Raw genomic sequence first — 19,442 nt, 5'->3', positions numbered from 1 at the left:
CATTCTTTATAGAACAATCATGATAGTCAGAAATATTAGTTTTACTCTTTGTTTAATTTTCTTCTACCTGATTCAAAAAGATGGGATATAACTAATATCTCTAAGAAATATATAAAATAAAGTGCTACAAAGTCATTGGCTATATATAGAAAATTTTATCAAATAAGATGACATAGGTAAATAAAAGCACATCTAGTATAATACTTAACATCCAATGCTTTCTTTCATTTCCTTTAATGTAACTAAGTAGCACCTAGCTTGCAAACAAGTTACCATTTTCACTTTTTAAAAATATATATAACAACAAAATATATAATAATTGGGGGCTTTGCTTATGACTGTGTCATCAGTACATAATATAAATTCTAGTTATGGGTGTTTTTTAGCAAGAAAGTCTCTTTTATTGTTGTTTGTTTGCTTTTTGTTTCTACACACTTACTTCAGACAGGTCTAAAGTATACGCTAAAAAACGAAAATGCCAAGTGCATGGCTGTAGTTTTTATCCTATAAGTGGCCACTAGATGGTGCCCTCTCCTCTGGAAAAAGAAACATATATTTTATATACATAATTTATAAAATTGTATCTGTAAAAAAAAAAGGCCCAAAATATATTTTTATATATTTATAAATATACATATGGCCCCCAAAAAACAAGGTTCTATTACTGAAGGAACGAAAAGGATGTTTGAATAAAGAAATGTAACCTTGCGTGAAGAAATGCTCTTTCACAAAAATTATCTGAAATAACTTGGACCCTCTTTCTAAATTAGGAGTAAGTCACTGGTTTTAATGTGAATTTTAGGACCCTCTGACATTTTAGAATGTTCCACTGGGTGGTGCACATGTGTGTGTAACAAGAAAAACACACAGCTCAGCATAAGTCATTTCAAAAATCTGACCCCAAAAATGTGACATTCAAGGTGTCACATTCAAATATTCTTGACATTTTATGCCACAGCCCCACATTTTTCATCATACCCCATTCCATATTAGTTCTTTCTAAATCTTTATAGAAGCAGGTTTAACATGATATTTGATTAATCATTAAGAACAATAATTAACACTAATTATTCTGACTTGATGAAGCAGACTTATCATTAAAATAGCACTATATACTAAAAGATATTTTGTACTGCTGATTATAATCTGATGTCACTGTCCATGAGTTGTAACAATTAAAATAAACCCCTGTATTTTCTAAAGCTAGTAGAGGTTGAAAAGAACATCAATTAAATTTACTATGTCACTGAGCATAATGCCTTCAGGAAATAAATTTTAATATTTTAAGAAGAATAAAAAGGTACCAGCTCCTTGGCATTTTAGATACATCACATACTCACATCTTCTATCAGAAGTTCTGATTCTGCATCTGACTTTCCTGGAAACCGGATCTTCATGTCTTTGAGAACAAATAAGGTCTGACTTGTTAGATCATCTTCTTGTTCTTTTGTTTTCAGTTGCCGCAAAGACTCACTCTTAAATTTGAAAGAATACAGATATTTGGAGGGGGTCTTATTTCATTGTGCCAGTATAATCTGAAAGATATTTCTAGGTAAAAATGATGCACTTTTAACTGAAAACAATAACAATGAAAAAGGAAGAAAATTTTCTTTTACACTTGTGAATTCTTTGGATTAAATGGATATGAATCCCAAGAGTGTCTTTCACACTTCCACAAGGTTATACTTATTTAGCTCAAAGTACTAAAATAAAAATATAAATACTTAAAAAGGACTTCCTGGTCAGTTTCATTTGCTACATATACCTTAGGCAATTTTTCTTGATTAGAAAAAAAAATTCATTGTTACCAAGTGAAATTCACTCACTTATATTTCCTGACTTCCCTTTGGAAACATGATCCATATTAAATAAACAAATTAAATAAATCCTTAGTCTACGTGAAGGTAGTCGGAGCTATCTATTTGAGCATCTAAAAGTAAGCCTTCTTACAAACTAAATTCACTACTTTCTAAATACCAAATCTCTGGGATTCATGCTAACAAGGGAATACTATATGTTAATTTAACATACAGAACACATTATAAATAACATTGTACTTAAGTGCTCTAAGGAGAATTTATCATTTTTTAACCTATTAATCAACTGTCCCATTAAGTAAAATTTTCCAAATTTCCTCAAATTTAAAGATAGACTGCATAATACACTGCAAAACCATACATTTCCTCAGGTAATTTTCAGTAATATTATCCTACTATATCAGCAAATAGAAAATAAAATAATGCTATTCTCAGTGCTCATCTTTGAGTTCTGTGATAGAGTGAAGTCTGCACTTTTTAAGAGTCATACTAAATTGTAGGCTAAGGTAGGTGAATAATCCAAATTTCAAGAGGTCATGAGTTGAATTATGGAAAGGATCTGAGGTTCAGTCTGTCCTCTTCTCATCTGATCCCCTTTGCCTGAGTACAGAGCTCCCTGTAATCTTGAAAGAGCAAAACAGACGACCTACCACTTGAGAGTTGGTAGAGCAGGCATCATTACTGTGAGGCAGATGCCTCATGTAGGAGGAAGCACGGTTTAAGGAATGTGACCGAGATGCAGAAGTTGGCCGTGACACAGATATCATTTGTTGAGCAGAAAATGGGCGGGTGTCCCCACTGGAAGGTGATTGAGCAGAGATGGACCGAGGGCAGCTGACTGAACGTCTTATGGAGCCTATCAGTGATGGAGAAGAGGGATACTACAGTAGCAGTATTAATACAAGTTTTTCACTGTATGAAGTCTATATAAACTAAAGATTATAGCAGCTAGTAGTAAAGTAGCAATAAATGTCAAAGCATAGGCATCATCATGAGAATATGAGTTTGGAATACATTTTTCAACAACAGTGAACTTGTTGCAGAAGAACCCCTGTAATGTATAAAAAATGGCCCTTGTGGGAATAATACTATCAACAATCCTTCAATGTTATATCCTGAAAACATGAGATAAGAGAACCAGAAGAAAGGAAAATTAACATTTATGGAGCACATTCTATAAGCCAGGCATTGTGCTAAGTGCTACACTTATATCTTAGTCCTCATGGAAACCCTCTGAAGTAGGGATCTCCATTGCCCAGAGGCTTAGAGAAAGAACTTTTTCAAGGTCATACAGCAAGAAAGTGGTCAAGATCAGGTTTCAATCCTGACCCTATCTAATTCCAGTGTCTTCCCTTTTTCTATAATACCATGATGCTATCCACTATCCCTTGAGATTTGACTGGTCACTCACAAGAATCTGTGTATAGGTTAGAGATTGAACATTTTACAGCAAGATTCACAGGGAGGGCTGGAAAGGAGTATAGAGAGTGTACAGGCTAAATAGGTTAAGTTATAGAATTTAGAAGCCATGAGAAAAAAAAACAGTAATAAAACAAAAGAAAAATATGCAGATTATCCTAACGGAGTTTAAATATAGAATTGGTTATTATAAAGAGTAGTACTGAACAGAGAGTATTTTAAGTCACAAGAGTAAATAATTTTTTAAGTAGGTTAAATTCCTATAGAAAAAGACAAGTGAAGAAAAAAATGTATGGATCTATAGGGTTGTTATCAGAACAAGTATCTAAGAGAAACTATAAAATATCTTCCCCAATGCATATTAAGAACACCTAATAAAGAAAACCAACTGTTCCAGATAAATTTTGACTCCTGACACAGGGAAATAGATCATCACTCAATACTATCAATATTTTTATTGTTTTTCAGTTCCTATGGTCTATATATCCTCTGTTCTGTATTCTTTCTCTGCTTGAGGAATATATCTTCATTAATTAAATAATTTGGTAAAATTCACATGAAGCCGGGTTGAATACCCAAATATTTCTCTTCATTAGCTGTTGAAAAAAAAATTAAACCTTTATAAAGGGAATAGACATAAGCCTTATATTTAGGGATGTAATTCTAAATTAAATTTTGGAGAGTACAAAAAGGTATACTTATTTAAGCTATAAAAGACTTAAAAAAACTTCTCTTTGTTCCAATGATTAACTTCCTTGTGAACCTGAAACTGTCACCACTTTTCAAAATGACACTGCTTCTATATTTCTAGAGAAGGGCTATGTGAGGAACATACCACCGGTCATTTTTTTTTTTTTTAACAAAGAACTGCACATATTTAATGTGCACCGAGAGCAAACTTATACTAAGAAAATACCCAAGGCATGTGCTAGTAACTGCACTGTAGTCCTACTCTCTTTGAGAGGTTATGGTAATGGTTTGGTTGTATATAACCTGATCACTGGGCAGAAAGAAAATATCCTTTGTCTTGAATCATCACAGATTACTTTTTTTTTCCTTTTTTTTTTTTTTTTGCCTACACATGCTAGAAATTCAGATAGAATAACTAAGTAGCTAGACATGCCAATGATATTTGGGTAGGTTCACAAAAAATCTTTGTAACTTGCATATCCCTTTGAAGCTGAAATAAGTTTGAATTTTTCAAACTATATACAAGAGAAAGTGTTACACATAATCTGGATTTTGTCCTTGATCATCAGCACTACTCTGAAGACAAAACTCAAGTAGGATTTCTGGCTGAAATGTTCCTTAATGTAAGATTAAAGAAAGAATAAACACAAAGTGAAAGACTTGTTACAATTCCTCGTGAATATAAAAATAAAATATAACTAATAAAAAAGACATGTAATTAAATTAGGCTAGATTTCAAATGAAAATTCATACTTAAAAACATTTTAAAAATCTGTATATTTTAGTGCACTATTGTCTGATATCAATTTGTTAACCTATTGGTCTAAGAACAAAGAACAATCTCAGAGCTATAACAATGTTAGCAAATTTTACTCTAACCTGTCCTCATCCCCCATCAGTTCATGCCATTAGGGAGGTACACATCAGCTAACAGGAAAGGGAATTAAAAACTGACCAAATTTGGGCATAAAAACATCAGCTTCTAAAACCAACACAGAGCCATACTTACACAAAGACACACTGAAAGTATTTAAGGAATCCTTCAGAAAAAAGGAAGCAAATGATGAAATAGCTTACAAACTGTGTAACAGGTGCTCAATAAACATTTCTTAAATGAATAAGTAAATAAATAAATAAATGAAATGGAACACAATACATTAATTCCCCTCCAAAGACATAAGCCCTGAAAGATATGAAGTAGTAGCACATTTCTTTAGAGAATAATGTATAAACAAAGACCATTCCTCTAAAAGCTTCTTTATTCCTCATGCATTTTGCCGTAAGTGTTTAAGGCCAGTTTTAAAATATCCACATTATCAGGGAAGTTAACATATTAAATACATTGCTGACGGTAAAAAGGGCTCACAATTGTGTTCACTGCATTTTTGAGCTGGTTCCTTTAGTGGAACCCTAGGACAGTGGAGCACGAGGCAAATAGAGATATGAGAGACAAGTGTTCAGAAAAGTCCTGGACTGGAGGCAGCATCAGGAAGGGGTTTTCCAACTGAATCTAGGCAAACAGCAATCCCACACTGGACATTTGGGGATGAAAGAAAAATCACAGACACAATATTGCACATTTGGAATTGAAGAACAAATGAAAGAAGAGCCAAAGGAAGAGAGAGAGAATGTAAAAAGAAATACAGACAGAAGGAGAGAAAAGGAAGCAGAAACGGAAGGAGATGGAACAGCTGGTTGGCTGCTCTCCTAAGTAGTTCCTATGCATCATAAGCCCTGACTTAAGTACTCACCCGTGATGAAAATGGGAGGGAACAAAACTCCAACTATTTCACAATTATGTAACTTACAGATACATTCAAGTCAAATGCCTAGGGATATACATACTTTTTGAAAAATATATAATAAGTGATAGTATAAAACAAAGTGGGTGAAGGAAGTAGAGAGGCAGAAATTGAATGAGAGAGAATATATTGGCTTAAGAGACACATAATCATCAGATCAGCCATGAGGCACATTTTACAAAACCCAGGCAAAAATCTGGCACCTAACAAAAATGATGAAATATAGAATAGATCCTTAATCCAGCCCTTTCGTTTTCTATCTGCAGATCTTGAAAGGGCTTAATTAAGGGATGTGCCCGAGTCTGGTTAGGGAAGGAAGTGGGATGGAATCCAGGTCTCCTCACACACAACAGGGTTCATTTGGCCCAAGGACCTTTTACTGAGTTTAATAATTTCAGTTCCATAATTCTTTATATAACATCTAAATTAGAAGAAATTGACTTACTGGGTTGTTGAATTAATTTGTAGTGGTTGGAGGGTTTAAGATTATATGTAACTTGCTTTTCTCTTTTCTTATTTTGGTACTCTTCTTTTTCATTTTCGTCAGATTCTGAAGAGCTGCTGCTACTATCATAACTGCTGTCACTGCTGCAGTACTTTGGTCTTTTCATTATCTCAGTACTCTCAGGCATAGAACACAGAGGCTAAAAAAGATGGAAATGTGTTATTTTGTTAGAATTCTTAAAAAAGGTTTATTGATATGATTAGTTACTATTTTTAATTTCCCCCATGCTTGCTGCTTTTTACTGAAGGTTGAGAATCCCCCCAAATACTATTGCTGCCATGCTGCTTAGCCTACAGTGCTATGCATTGATTGTTGTTTCTGCAAAATATTCTTTCTTAAATGATATAGTCATGATGAGGAATATGTTGTTCCTACATGATTGGAATAAAGGGCCAGAGTATCCATAAACAAAGAATAACAAAATAAAGGGAAAATATTTGAGATAAAAATATAAAAATAAGAAATATAATCAGCTTTTTTCATTCCATAAGAAAGATTACTCATCAAGACTCAGAGATCTATCTTTGTCGTATCATTAACGTTCAGAGTTACTCAATAAATGTGTATGCATGTGCACGTGCAAGTGCATCTGTGTGTGTGTATGTGTGTGGTGTGTGTGTGTCTGTGTTTGTGTGTGTGAGGGGGTGGGAGGAGAAAGAGAGACAAAAAGGATAAAGAGAATAAGAATACTAAAACATTGCCTGTGAGCCTATCCATTCAGACAATGTGCAGGAAGAAGTTAGGTATCCCTTACAAGACTAACTGGCTGTGGATATTTATAAAAATAAAATTTTTAGTTAACTGTCCATTTTCCAAACTGCTCAAGAACAACTGATGTCTTTTCTCAGAGTATTCCTAACTCTGGCACGTAGCTTCTGGCCATAATAGAGTGACATAACTTTTCATTGCCCATGCTACATTTTAAAAATTAATAATATAATATGAAGATCAGTATGGGTAAATTTTCATGGAGGAAGGATAAATTTCTCTAATAGAGAATGGAAGATCTGTAAAGACTGAAAATGCCATGCTGTTACGTGTTACCATCCCTATTAGAATCACTTGTTTCTAGTCCTCCCAATCAATGTGTTTCCAATGATGCCAGCTGAAGGAATGGAAGGAAAGGGACGTGGGACAGCTTCACATCAGAAAGAATGTGCATAACCAAGAACAAGACAGTTTTATAACTCAGTCATTCTAAGAGACTATTTATTACACACACCATATGCCTCCTATTCCTGATGGGAGAGGTTCCTTCAGTTGTATACTAGTCGCTTGTTTTCTGTTAAATCAAACAAAAATGTTTTGATGTTAGCATACACTATAATGAAATCCTTGGATAGCATGGGGATTTCACTGAAAGAAGGTATACCCTCTAGTGTAACAGTGTAGAATAAAAATAAAGACAGAAATAGCATTTCATGAAGTGCCTGGAATACAGAGTGAGCCAAAAAGCATGATCTTCTTAAATTTACAGTCTTTGCCAAGGATGAAAAATAACCAAAGCAGGAAAGTAGTTTAATTCACTAAGGTACCAACTTGTGTTTAAAAGCATGTGCTCCTTCTGATGGTCTAATATTTACTAAGTACTGACAATGTTCAAAGAGATATGCATAAAAACATTTACCAGTAACACAATCATCAAACATTTTGACAATCTTGGGGAATATGAATTCTAGAGGAAGGTTGTTTCCTCAGAAGTTTAGCATACCCAGAAGAAAGAGTGGCACAATCAGGCTTGCTAGTAGTGCCTTCCTTCATGTAGCAAACAGCTTTAAGTGTTCTTAAAGAGCTTGACTACATAATGAGTTATTCGACCCTATAAAGAATCACAAGGGGAAACGTACAGCTGAGCCTTTGTGTCTTATATGCACTTGGGACTTTTTGACCAACACACTGTTCAAGCAATAATTAACTAGCAGTCACAGCAACATAAACTCTAAATAGTGTCTTAACTACAAAATGGAATTTGTAAACTGGCATTGAGTTATGGCACAACCATACTACTTATTTTTTATGTCCAATTTTATTATGAAGTAGGCTATATATAAAAAATGTATAAATATATGAAGAATAAACACCCACATGCCTATCACCCAGCTTAATAAAAAGAACATTGCTAATATTTTACTGCAATTACTTTTGCACCAACCTAATACTTCATGTGATATTTATTATTTATGTAGCTAATGTTTCTTAGATTCTCAAATTGGTGAAAAGCTATTATTTCTCCTACTACAAGTACCAGTTTTATTTAACTTTGATTATCTCCAATTATTCTTCTACCAGTAAAGACACTGGAAATCAATGTTTGGTGTGTGATACCATCCCTCTAAAAAGGAACGGCTGTTTTGAAGTTTTGCTCACTTTGAACCCTTGGTAAACAACATAAAATTAAAAGTTATAAAGATTCTTCTACTTCATACTGATTATGCAGACTTCAACAACTTTGAAATATAGCTGGCTTTAACAACTACAGGAAATATCTAGTTCATTTCAACAAATACATTGTTAGTTTCCACTACTTGCCTAGAATGAAAGGGATTGAACAAATCGGACAAAGTGAATTCTTCTTCCTCCCAAGAGGTTATAGTTTTGTTTGGATGACAAGCCTTATATAAATGAAACCCAGGAAAATGTAAGACAATATAAAGCTGTCTCAAGGCTTCTGCATTTGCCATTCTGCCAGAAACATTGTGCCTCCAGGATATCTCATGTCTGGTTTGCTGAATAGCAATAATTAATATACAAAGCTTAGAAACTTCCCAGTGTTTCCCAAAGTGATGCCATGACTCATGCAAGTATTCACTTTTACAGATACTCTAAAATATATTTCTTCCAAAGGAAGTATCAATGACATATTCTACAATGCCTCAATATAGAGCACATAATTCGGAACAGTCTCTGACATCCAAGATCTCCACCAGATAAGTATCTTATCTCTTAACCAGGCTCACCTGTATCATTTCACTATCCAAGAACCTTCCACTTGAGTCATACCAAACTTTTCGTGTTTCTACAACATCCTATACAGTATCATAACTCCATATCTTTGCCTTTAATGTTCCGTCTACCCTAAATGTTCTTCCACCTCTCTCTCTCTTTTTTTTTTTTTTTTTTTTTTTTTTTTTTGTGAGACAGAGTCTTGCTCTGTCGCCAAGCCAGAGTGCAGTGGCGCGATCTTGGCTCATTGCAACCTCTGCCTCCCAGGTTCAAGTGATTCTCCTGCTTCAGCCTCCCGAGTAGCTGGGACTACAGGCGCACGCCACCACACCCAGCTAATTTTTGTATTTTTAGTAGAGACGGGGTTTCACCATGTTGGCCAGGATTGTCTCAATCTCTTGACCTCGTGATCCGCCTGCCTTGGCCTCCCAAAGTGCTGGGATTAGAGGCGTGAGCCACCGTGCCCTGCCTCTTCCACCTCTCTTAATGCTTAGAGCACTACTCATTTTTCAAGATCCAGTTCTAATAGCACTACCTTTCTGAAGCCATCCACATGCTACCAATCCCTTTCTTCTCTATGCGGCTGTAGCACTTTACGCTCCCTTTATTATAGTACTTGCCACATTACTCCCTGGTTTTTTATTTACCTGTCTGCTCTTCTACTAGCCAATGAGGTTCTTATGCATATATTTAACAAATTGAACTAATGGATTTTGAGAACCTACTGTGTGTCACACACTGGCTAGGTTCTAAGGATACAAAGATGAAAATCTACTTGCTACCCTCAGGAACTTGCAACCTCATACTGAGGCAAACATGCAATTAATTACTTGTCACAACTGCTCTATAAAAGTGTTATTTATGGAACAGCAGGAGAAAGAAAGAAGGGAAGGTCTAAGCCTAACTGGGGAAATGAGGGAAGGTTTCACACAAGCAACAGAGGTTCAGCTGAAATAGGAAGGAGCCTCAAACAACAAGTCAATGACTTTTTTTTTTAGTAGGAAGACATTTCAGAAGCATGGAAAAGCATGAAAATATGATAGAACAAAGCTGGAGGCATCACACTACCTGACTTCAAACTATACTACAAGGCTACAGTAACCAAAACAGCATGGTACTGGTACCAAAACAGAGATATAGACCAATGGAACAGAACAGAGCCCTCAGAAATAATGCCGCAGGTCTACAACTATCTGATCTTTGACAAACCTGACAAAAACAAGAAATGGGGAAAGGATTCCCTATTTAATAAATGGTGCTGGGAAAACTGGCTAGCCATATGTAGAAAGCTGAAACTGGACCCCTTCCTTACACCTTATACAAAAATTAATTCAAGATGGATTAAAGACTTAAATGTTAGACCTAAAACCATAAAAACCCTAGAAGAAAACCTAGGCAATACCATTCAGGACATAGGCATGGGCAAGGACTTCATGTCTAAAACACCAAAAGCAATGGCAACAAAAGCCAAAATTGACAAATGGGATCTAATTAAACTAAAGAGCTTCTGCACAGCAAAAGAAACTACTATCAGAGTGAACAGGCAACCTACAGAATGGGAGAAAATTTTTGCAATCTACTCATCTGACAAAGGGCTAATATCCAGAATCTACAATGAACTCAAACAAATTTACAAGAAAAAAAAACAACTCCATCAACAAGTGGGCAAAGAATATGAACAGACACTTCTCAAAAGAAGACATTTATGCAGTCAAAAGACACATGAAAAAATGCTCATCATCACTGACCATCAGAGAAATGCAAATCAAAACCACAATGAGATATCATCTCACACCAGTTAGAATGGCCATCAGTAAAAAGTCAGGAAATAACAGGTGCTGGAGAGGATGTGGAGAAATAGGAACACTTTTACACTGTTGGTGGGACTGTAAACTTGTTCAACCATTGTGGAAGTCAGTGTGGCGATTCCTCAGGGATCTAGAACTAGAAATACCATTTGACCCAGCCATCCCATTACTGGGTATATCCCCAAAGGATTATAAATCATGCTGCTATAAAGACACATGCACACATATGTTTATTGCAGCACTATTCACAATAGCAAAGACTTGGAACCAACCCAAATGTTCAACAATGACAGACTGGATTAAGAAAATGTGGCACATATACACCATGGAATACTATGCAGCCATAAAAAAGCATGAGTTCATGTCCTTTGTAGGGACATGGATGAAGCTGGAAACCATCATTCTCAGCAAACTATTGCAAGGACAAAAAACCAAGCACCGCATGTTCTCACTCATAGGTGGGAATTGAACAATGAGAACACATGGACACAGGAAGGGGAACATCACACACTGGTGCCTGTTGTGGAGTGGGGGAGGGGGGAGGGATAGCATTAGGAGAAATACCTAATGGTAAATGACGAGTTAATGGGTGCAGCACACCAACATGGCACATGTATACATATGTAACAAACCTGCACATTGTGCACATGTACCCTAAAACTTAAAGTATAATTTTAAAAAAAAGAAAATATGATAGAAGACAAAGTGGCTAAGGACAAAGAGATAGCATAGTAATTCTGAAATATAAATGGAATAGAATGAAAAAAAAAATCCAAGATTTTTCTAATTTAACTCTTTCCTACTCTACTAGCAAGAACTTTGACATATATCAGAAGAACAGCACTGGACGCAGTGGCTCATGCCTATAATCCCAGCACTTTGGTAGGCCAAGGCAGGAGGATCGCCTGAAACCAGGGGTTCAAGACCAGCCTTGGCAACACAGTGAGACACCATCTCTTTTAAAAAAAGAAGAATTTTTTTTTAATTAGCCAGGCATGGTGGCATGTGCCTGTAATCCCAGCTACTCAGGAGGCTGAGGCAGGAGGATCACTTGAGCCCAGGAGTGTGAGGCTACAGTGAGGTATGAACATACCACTGGACTTTAACCTGGATGAGAGTGAGACCCTGTTATCAAAAAAAAAAAAAAAGGAGAACATGTAGATGTCATCTACATGACAGCTTTCTACTTATTTCTAGGAATTACACCTATTTTAACTAAAACAAAATCAATGTTGTTAGGTCAGCAAAAGACGGGGCTTCTAATTAGGGTCTCTAGATTTCATGATTTGCCTTATTTATAATGTTAACCATTTATTTGATAATTATCTGTCTAGAGGTATGAGGCAAACTTAATACTTAGTTTAGAATAAGAGTACTAGCTCTTGGGTCCCTTTTGGCCCTGACTCATGGTCTTTTCACTGTCATCAGGAAAATAACCAAAATGACGAATGAAACTAATAAAACAAAACAAACTCCTGAGTGTAAGGTATCATCATCTTCCAAACTTTACCTGCACTGGGCACACAGTCCCTGTGGTTCCTTTTTTAAAGCAGCACCAGTCTTTCTTATAGTGAGAAGTATCAAGGGCTAGTAGCATCTACTTTGATAAGTAAGGAAGGTAGAGATATACTGCACCTTTGGTCCTCGAGTCTTGGTAGTTTTTCCCATCAACTTTTCATCATCAATTTCACATTGCTCCAGAAGATCCAAAATATCTTCTTCCTTCAAAAAATATTCTAATTAAAATTACAACCACTAATGGACTCTAGAATTTTTCCAAGTTGATTAATCTCCACAAAATAATGCAGAGCAAGGATTCCTGAAATTATTTAGTGAAGATTGCTCAGAAAAAAGGAGAAATATTAAAGGGTCACGGCAAATTCTCTTGAAACTTTCACTAAAATCTGGCATTATAATTAATACATAGCCAAAATCTATTCTGTATTAATTATCCTAAACAAATGTATCTTTATAGTACAGTATAGTATTAAAATCTTAGAGTATAATACTTCAATAAATTAGCCCATTGGACACTAAAATTTCTGGAAAGTTCATGCTGTTTTCCAGATTTCAAGTTTATGAATCATTTCTATACAGATTAGTGCAAAATGATATTAAACCTCCAGACAGAAAATTGATAATTGGACTAACAGTTTCACTTAGAAACATTCTAATGTGAGTATTTGCTGACTGGGCACTATTTAATGAAACTCTTTCAAAATTTTAATGATTGCACAAAGTATTTTTAGAACTTTATAAAGGTTTTCATTCTATAGTCATCAAAGATAGCAAAAAGCCACAAGTGCCCTAACACCTTTCCTGCATTCTTCTAGAGTCATATTCTGAATCAAAAGGAAATTTTGTAAAAGCATATACCCCAGTGGATATTAGGCAAGCCAGGACAATACGAGTATAATAGCTACACTGAAAGAGGTATAATCAACTGTATCACTGAGTTATTTAAGAAAGGATTCTAGAAAAGGTTTTTGAAGAAACTAGAAATCTCACTGTGCAGTAGAAATGTGTAAAGTAAGTTACTCTTTGTCCCAATCTAAGGAAATTTAGCTATTGAAATCCCAAAATACTCTTATTATACATTTTTTATTAAATAATAATCTTACAATGAATTCCATGGATAGCAGTACAATATAGCCAAAAAGAAACTCAAGGAGTTCTGCTTCTGTTTAGGAGAAATATAACGGATAATACTTTCATCATAACAGCCAGAAAAGGCCAGATAAACTAAACAATCGTATTTTCTAAAACATCAGAAAGCTTTACTTTAGGTAAAAAGTAATGTAAAGAAACTAAATTCCAAAGAGGAACAAGTTCTTCCTAGGTGAGCAGAGATGAGTGGCCATTTTCTTCTTTGGGGTCATCTGTCATGTCTGGACATATGTAGGCAGAGATCAAGTCTAAAATAGAGAGCTCCTACTAGGATAAAAAGAATCTTCTTGAAATGCTCCCTTTTAGAATCCTGAGCTACTGTAATATTGAGAGGTCTGACTACCCTGCTGAGAGACCGTGTAGGGAGGAAGAGATACCAGCCAGCTCCCAGATGTTTCAGCTATCTTATCTGACACACCAGACATGTGAGTGAAGCTACCCTGGATTTCTAGCCCCAGTTGGGCATTCAGATACATGCTACTATATGATTCACCCCAGGAAAGACAAGTAGAAGAACCACTCAGCTGTGCCCAGCCACGATTGCAGAGTAATGAGCAAATAAATGAAGTGGTTTGTTATGCTGTAATAGAAAACTGCTAGACCTTTTACTATGGTGTACAGATTAGAGTGTGTGTGTGTGTGTGTGTGTGTGTGTGTGTGTGTTTCATTTACTTCCTCTCATATGCTAGATCTACGTAGCATCAAGAAAAAGTATTATGTAATGTTTGTTATAATCCAAAAAATAAAAACGCTACAAACCACTAGGTTAATTCCATGGGTTTCTTTATCCAGTTACATATACACATCTATGTAAGAAGATATGTTATTATAATATATTGATATTACAACATAATATCACAATTCTCTACTCCATAATTTGTCTTGGTAGATATCTTATGAAGTAAGTTGGTTCATCATGAAATGTTACCAACTGTTAAAACAGAAAGCTTGGGGAAAGCATATCTTAAAAGTAAAATGTTTTTATATGTCAGACCAAGGTGGCTTGTCTGTAAAGACATATTGTTTAGCTTTATTCTTTTTTCTCTATATAAACATTCATTCTCTTACCTTCATCCTTTTCAAAGGATTATTCAACTCTCGCTGGAATGAAGCTGCTCTTCCTGAAAGGAAGGTCTGAAAGGCAACAGCTAACAAATTTTCATACTTTTCAAGTAATGCTTTATCTTCAGGAGGATAAATTCGTCTACAACAAAATCAGATAAACCAATTTTTTAAAAAGAAGCTGTCGTAGCTCAATAGTTAACATCAACTCCATAGACAATCCTTGACCATCTATTCTATACCAGTCACATTGCCAGGTATAAGCATTTCTATACTGATTAGTGCAAAATGATATTAAATATTAAACCTCCAGACAGAAAACTGATAACTGGCCTAATAGATTCACTTAGTAACTTTCTAATGTGAGTATTTGCTGACTGGGCACTAATTAATGAAATTCTTTCAAAACTTTAATGATTGCACAAGAGTATTTTTAGAACTTCATGAAGGTTTTCAGTCTATTCATTAATAGTGGCACAAATCCATAAATAAAGTTTATCTAGAGAATTAGCATTAAACAATGCAGTTCCAGAAGGTACAGTATAAGGGTTTAGTTGGGGGGGGAATGGTTGGGGAAGAATGGTGATTGGGCAAATTGGAGAAATATTGAACTTTATAGGAGAGTGTTCAGGTAATAAGGGATACTGCAGGAGTGTTTTTACTTAGTGTGGTTACTGAAGTATACAAAAATGTAAGCAGTGGTTCTGATGATCTCTTCTGTAGTGATGGAATTTGCCTCTCTAGTAGAGAGAAGTGGGTAGAGGTAGAGTGGGAGGAATGTGTTCTTATCACTACTGTTGATGGTGTTAAGGCCATGAAAGAACATCTTACCATGAGTGCAAGAACGCCCTCACACATTCCTTTATCCTGCTCAGGCAATGTCAAAAGTTGGAAAGTAGGCAATCTTTCCAAGAACACAATGAGCTGGGTGGGGTGGGGGGGTTTGAATCTGTCAAGGGTGATATTGTGGAAGGGTTCCAGTTTAACACAGCCCACATCCCTCTCCACTGTCTCATACCTAACTCCTTCAAACATTTTCATTATTTGCCTAGTTCCTGAAAAAGTACAGTAACCACCATGGATTGGCAGGAAGAATACCAAGAGACCTGAATTCTGACTTTTTTTAAAAGACCACATTATAACTAAATACAGTCACAGGATAACAGCAGGTTAAAAAGACCTCCTACAACCACCCAGAGGCTGGCTAGCAGGAGCGCTGTCAAGGCTGAACCATCTCCTTGCTGACTACCTTTCTTTCTGAAAGACAGTAAGCAAAAAGCACTTGCTTGGAATGAAAGAAAAATGCTTAAAATAAGCACACAAGATTAAAACATGAAGAATCATTGCTTTGATACTTCATTTTTTCAATCTATACAAAAATAGCAGCACAGTTACCTATAATTCCCCATATGTCGATTTTCATGTTCCTCTCGTGAGATCTGCTTTCGTACTTGAGCGAGTCTCTCTTTCTGGAAATGAGAAAAATTTTACAAATAAAATCCAACAAGTGAATTATGCAATTTAAATTGTGGGTACTTTCTTAAAACTTTCATACCAACTCTTCTTTCCGCCTCTCCAACTGGTGTCTCTGCTGCTCCCAGTCTGAGGAGCCTGGTAAGAGCCTTTTAATTGAATTTTGACCATAGAGCCTCCTTTGAGCCTCAGCTTTTTGTTTGGCCAAGTTTCTCCTTTTGTCACTGGTCCTAAAATATAAAACATAAGACCATATTCTAGAACTCGAACAAGTTCTGATCTTATCCCTGTGAGGAAAATTTGCAGAACAGGAGACATAGTGAAGCTCAGAATCAATGTTTATTAAACTTATATATTCACTTACATTATATTCATCTAACCATACCTCAAATATGGCACTCTGACAATAGATATGGTAAACAGAAATTCTGAAGATACAGAGACAAAATGGAAATAGTGCATGTTTTAGAGGATCAGAGAGACCTAGTTTCACATTTTGCCCCAACAATTTACCACTATACAATCTTGGGCTGGTCAATTAACTGCCTAGTTTGGATATAGTTTCCCCGTCTAAAATGTCAGCAATACTGTTTCCTCCTTGAGTTCTTATAAGATTAATTTGTGGTAACATTAATAGGTACTTAATATGTAATGGTTCTCTTCTCCTTCTTCAACCCAATTCCATTTATACTGACCACTCTTTAATACATTTTCATTTCTGACCGAAATCTCAGCCTAACAATCATCATTTATTTGAAAACATCTGCATAGTCCTTCCCATTTTTTACTCAATTATGAAAATTTACTTATAACTCTCTGATTTTTAAGGAAAAGTCCTGTTTTGGGATTATTTTCCTCTAAACCACTTTCTCTCTCTTCCCTGCCACGTAGCTGGTGAAATAACACAAGCCTGAGGATTTTTCTCTCCAACCCCTTCAACTTAAACTCTACCATACCATCATTGAAAGACCTAGCAGGAACAGGCTGTACTCCAAGAAAAAAGGAAAAGCAAGGCCAATTCTGCCCCCACCTTTAGAGGAAACAAACAAACAAACAAACAAAAACAAAAAACAAAAACAAAACAGAAAGTTCTATCCTTAAGCTTACATTTCCATGCTTCTATTGTCATTAGGCTGGTAGGGCCCAGATAAGAGTGTAAACCAAAGGAAAGGCGACAAGAAGGCCATTTGGCTAGCTTCTAGTGCAGAGGTAAGAGAAGTGCTTATGTTTACATATTGCCTCATTTAATTCATCATGAGATTGCATGAAGAATATGAGTCCAAGGCCCTAAACAATAAAGAGAGTTCTTTTGCCTCAAGTATGTACCATCACAACTTGACCTTGCAGGAATGTTAGGAAACTGATCCATTCTCTTTCATGACAACATTCAGGCTTGAGTAGCAAGAGGTCAACAGGTGGTCAGGTAAAATAAATAATTTGAGAAAATAAATAAACGCATCCAGAAAACTGCAAGTCATTCAGGATTACTGGAGCTCTGGGTGAATGCAAGAAACTCAGCTTCTCACATGGACTTGAATACTAGGTTATTGAGCCTCAAATTTAACTTTACACAATGAAGGAGAACATAAATTTTTTAAAAGAGGGCATAATTATATTTGTATATGTTAAAGATTATGCTCTTGGCAGTATATACAGTGGCTTAGAAGTAGATGAGAAAAGAAGCAGAAAGTTAAGATGAGATGCTATTTCATTAACAAATATAAAGTATGAGGGCTTGGAACAGGGGAGCAACAAAGGGATTAGAGAAAAAGGGTAAGTTTAGAGTAATATTTTGGAGGAAGAATGGATATGCTCTGGTAACTAATTCAATATGAAGAATAAGAAAGAGAGATGAACTTGTGATGACACCAAGACTTCTGATTTTAGTGAGTCCACTGGCATTTTCAATGATGAATACAAATTTGGCTCTGAGTTTCCCCTAATTAAGGGTAAAGGAAATGCCATGGTTTAGGTAACTCTTTAACTTTTGATTTTTTTTCATTTTATTATATCTAGAGCAATCATTTTATCATTCTATCATATATCAATGAATATATTATCATATATCCATTTAAAATGGATAAAATTTGTCCATTTTATCTAGAATGATCATTTCTATATAGCATTCAGTTTAAAAGAAAAAGAAGACAGGAAAAGGCAATAGAAATGAAAAGAGGAATAGAGAGGAACAAAGACTAAACAATCCACAAGAGAAAAAAAATAGAGGAAGCAAAAAAAGGGAATGAAAAACTAAGAGGAGGTGAAAATAAAGAAAGATGAGATGATATGATGAGTATTCTATGAAAAAAATAAACACAGATCTATATGAATATCTACAGCAAACAAAACACTCAGACAAGGATACTTATACACAAACAGTTTGAGCACACACAAAGAAGAATAACAAAAATAAGCACACAGAAGTTCCTTCAGACACATTAAGAAACAAAGAAAATCCAACTACCCTGAGACATTGTTTTGTATAAAGGAAAGTTCCCACTTTCTGGCCCTTAGGAATATTGTCATTCTAAAAACTATTTGCATTTCTATGAATATTCACAGGCATAAATCAGCAATAATGACTCTCAGTACTTACACCACAGGCCAGAATAAAAATTTAACCAAAGACCAAAAAGATCACCATTCATTTAGCATTTAATTAGCATTTTCCATTCAACTGTATCCATATACTGACCTAAGCAATTTAGTTTACCACTTTCTTGAGTCTTTTCCACTACTTATTACCTTGTAATTCCATCCAAGGGATTTCTCTGATCACTTGCTTCACATGCTGTATACTCCAGGAATGTGGAACCACTAGAAGTTCTATGAGCTTGTTTTGTTCTGTCTCACTTCCTCATCTTTCTACAAGTAGTTGAATGGAATGCCCTCCCCATACCATTGTCTTCCAACCCAAATTTTATTTAGTACTCTCTATTTGTTAATTCCAGATATGGCCCTGGGGATACAAAAAGAACCAGACAGGGCCATTACCCTCGAGGAGCTGACCAAATAAAGGAAGTGGGAGCAATGGCATATAAACAAAAACACAGGGTATGATGAGTACTATTTGAAATGTGGGGGGAAGTATGATGATAGCACAAAGGAGTTAGTAAACAATTTTGTCTCAGTAAAGGCTTCAAATAGAATGTCAAGCTTGAGCTAGGTTTTACAAATGTGCCGACAAAATATGTGGTATTCGAATACATACAACAGAATGTTATTCCGCCTTAAAAAGGAGGAAATTCTGACACAT

General features: G+C 35.5%; 1 protein-coding gene across 7 annotated transcripts in view; it reads right to left on the bottom strand.

Annotated features, from left to right (window-relative positions):
• The window catches only part of TTLL7 (tubulin tyrosine ligase like 7), a 134,108-nt gene that overhangs the window by 40,174 nt on the left and 74,492 nt on the right, over window positions 1-19,442 (bottom strand). For all 7 annotated transcript variants that reach the window (XR_010153431.1, XR_001707388.4, XM_016921418.4 and 4 more), the window contains 7 exons: window positions 16,269-16,416; window positions 16,109-16,182; window positions 14,720-14,855; window positions 12,620-12,706; window positions 6,174-6,372; window positions 2,468-2,673; window positions 1,341-1,475 (listed from right to left, as the gene is read on the bottom strand). Coding sequence is in view for 5 of the 7 variants with exons in the window: in XM_016921418.4 (XP_016776907.1) it covers window positions 1,341-1,475; window positions 2,468-2,673; window positions 6,174-6,372; window positions 12,620-12,706; window positions 14,720-14,855; window positions 16,109-16,182; window positions 16,269-16,416 (985 nt within the window). In the remaining 2 variants the exon portion in view is untranslated. The remainder of the gene's footprint in view (window positions 1-1,340; window positions 1,476-2,467; window positions 2,674-6,173; window positions 6,373-12,619; window positions 12,707-14,719; window positions 14,856-16,108; window positions 16,183-16,268; window positions 16,417-19,442) is intronic.

Source organism: Pan troglodytes, chromosome 1 (assembly GCF_028858775.2).
Source record: "Pan troglodytes isolate AG18354 chromosome 1, NHGRI_mPanTro3-v2.0_pri, whole genome shotgun sequence".
Taxonomy (NCBI): Eukaryota; Metazoa; Chordata; class Mammalia; order Primates; family Hominidae; genus Pan; species Pan troglodytes.
This window is presented reverse-complemented; position numbering and strand designations above follow the sequence as displayed.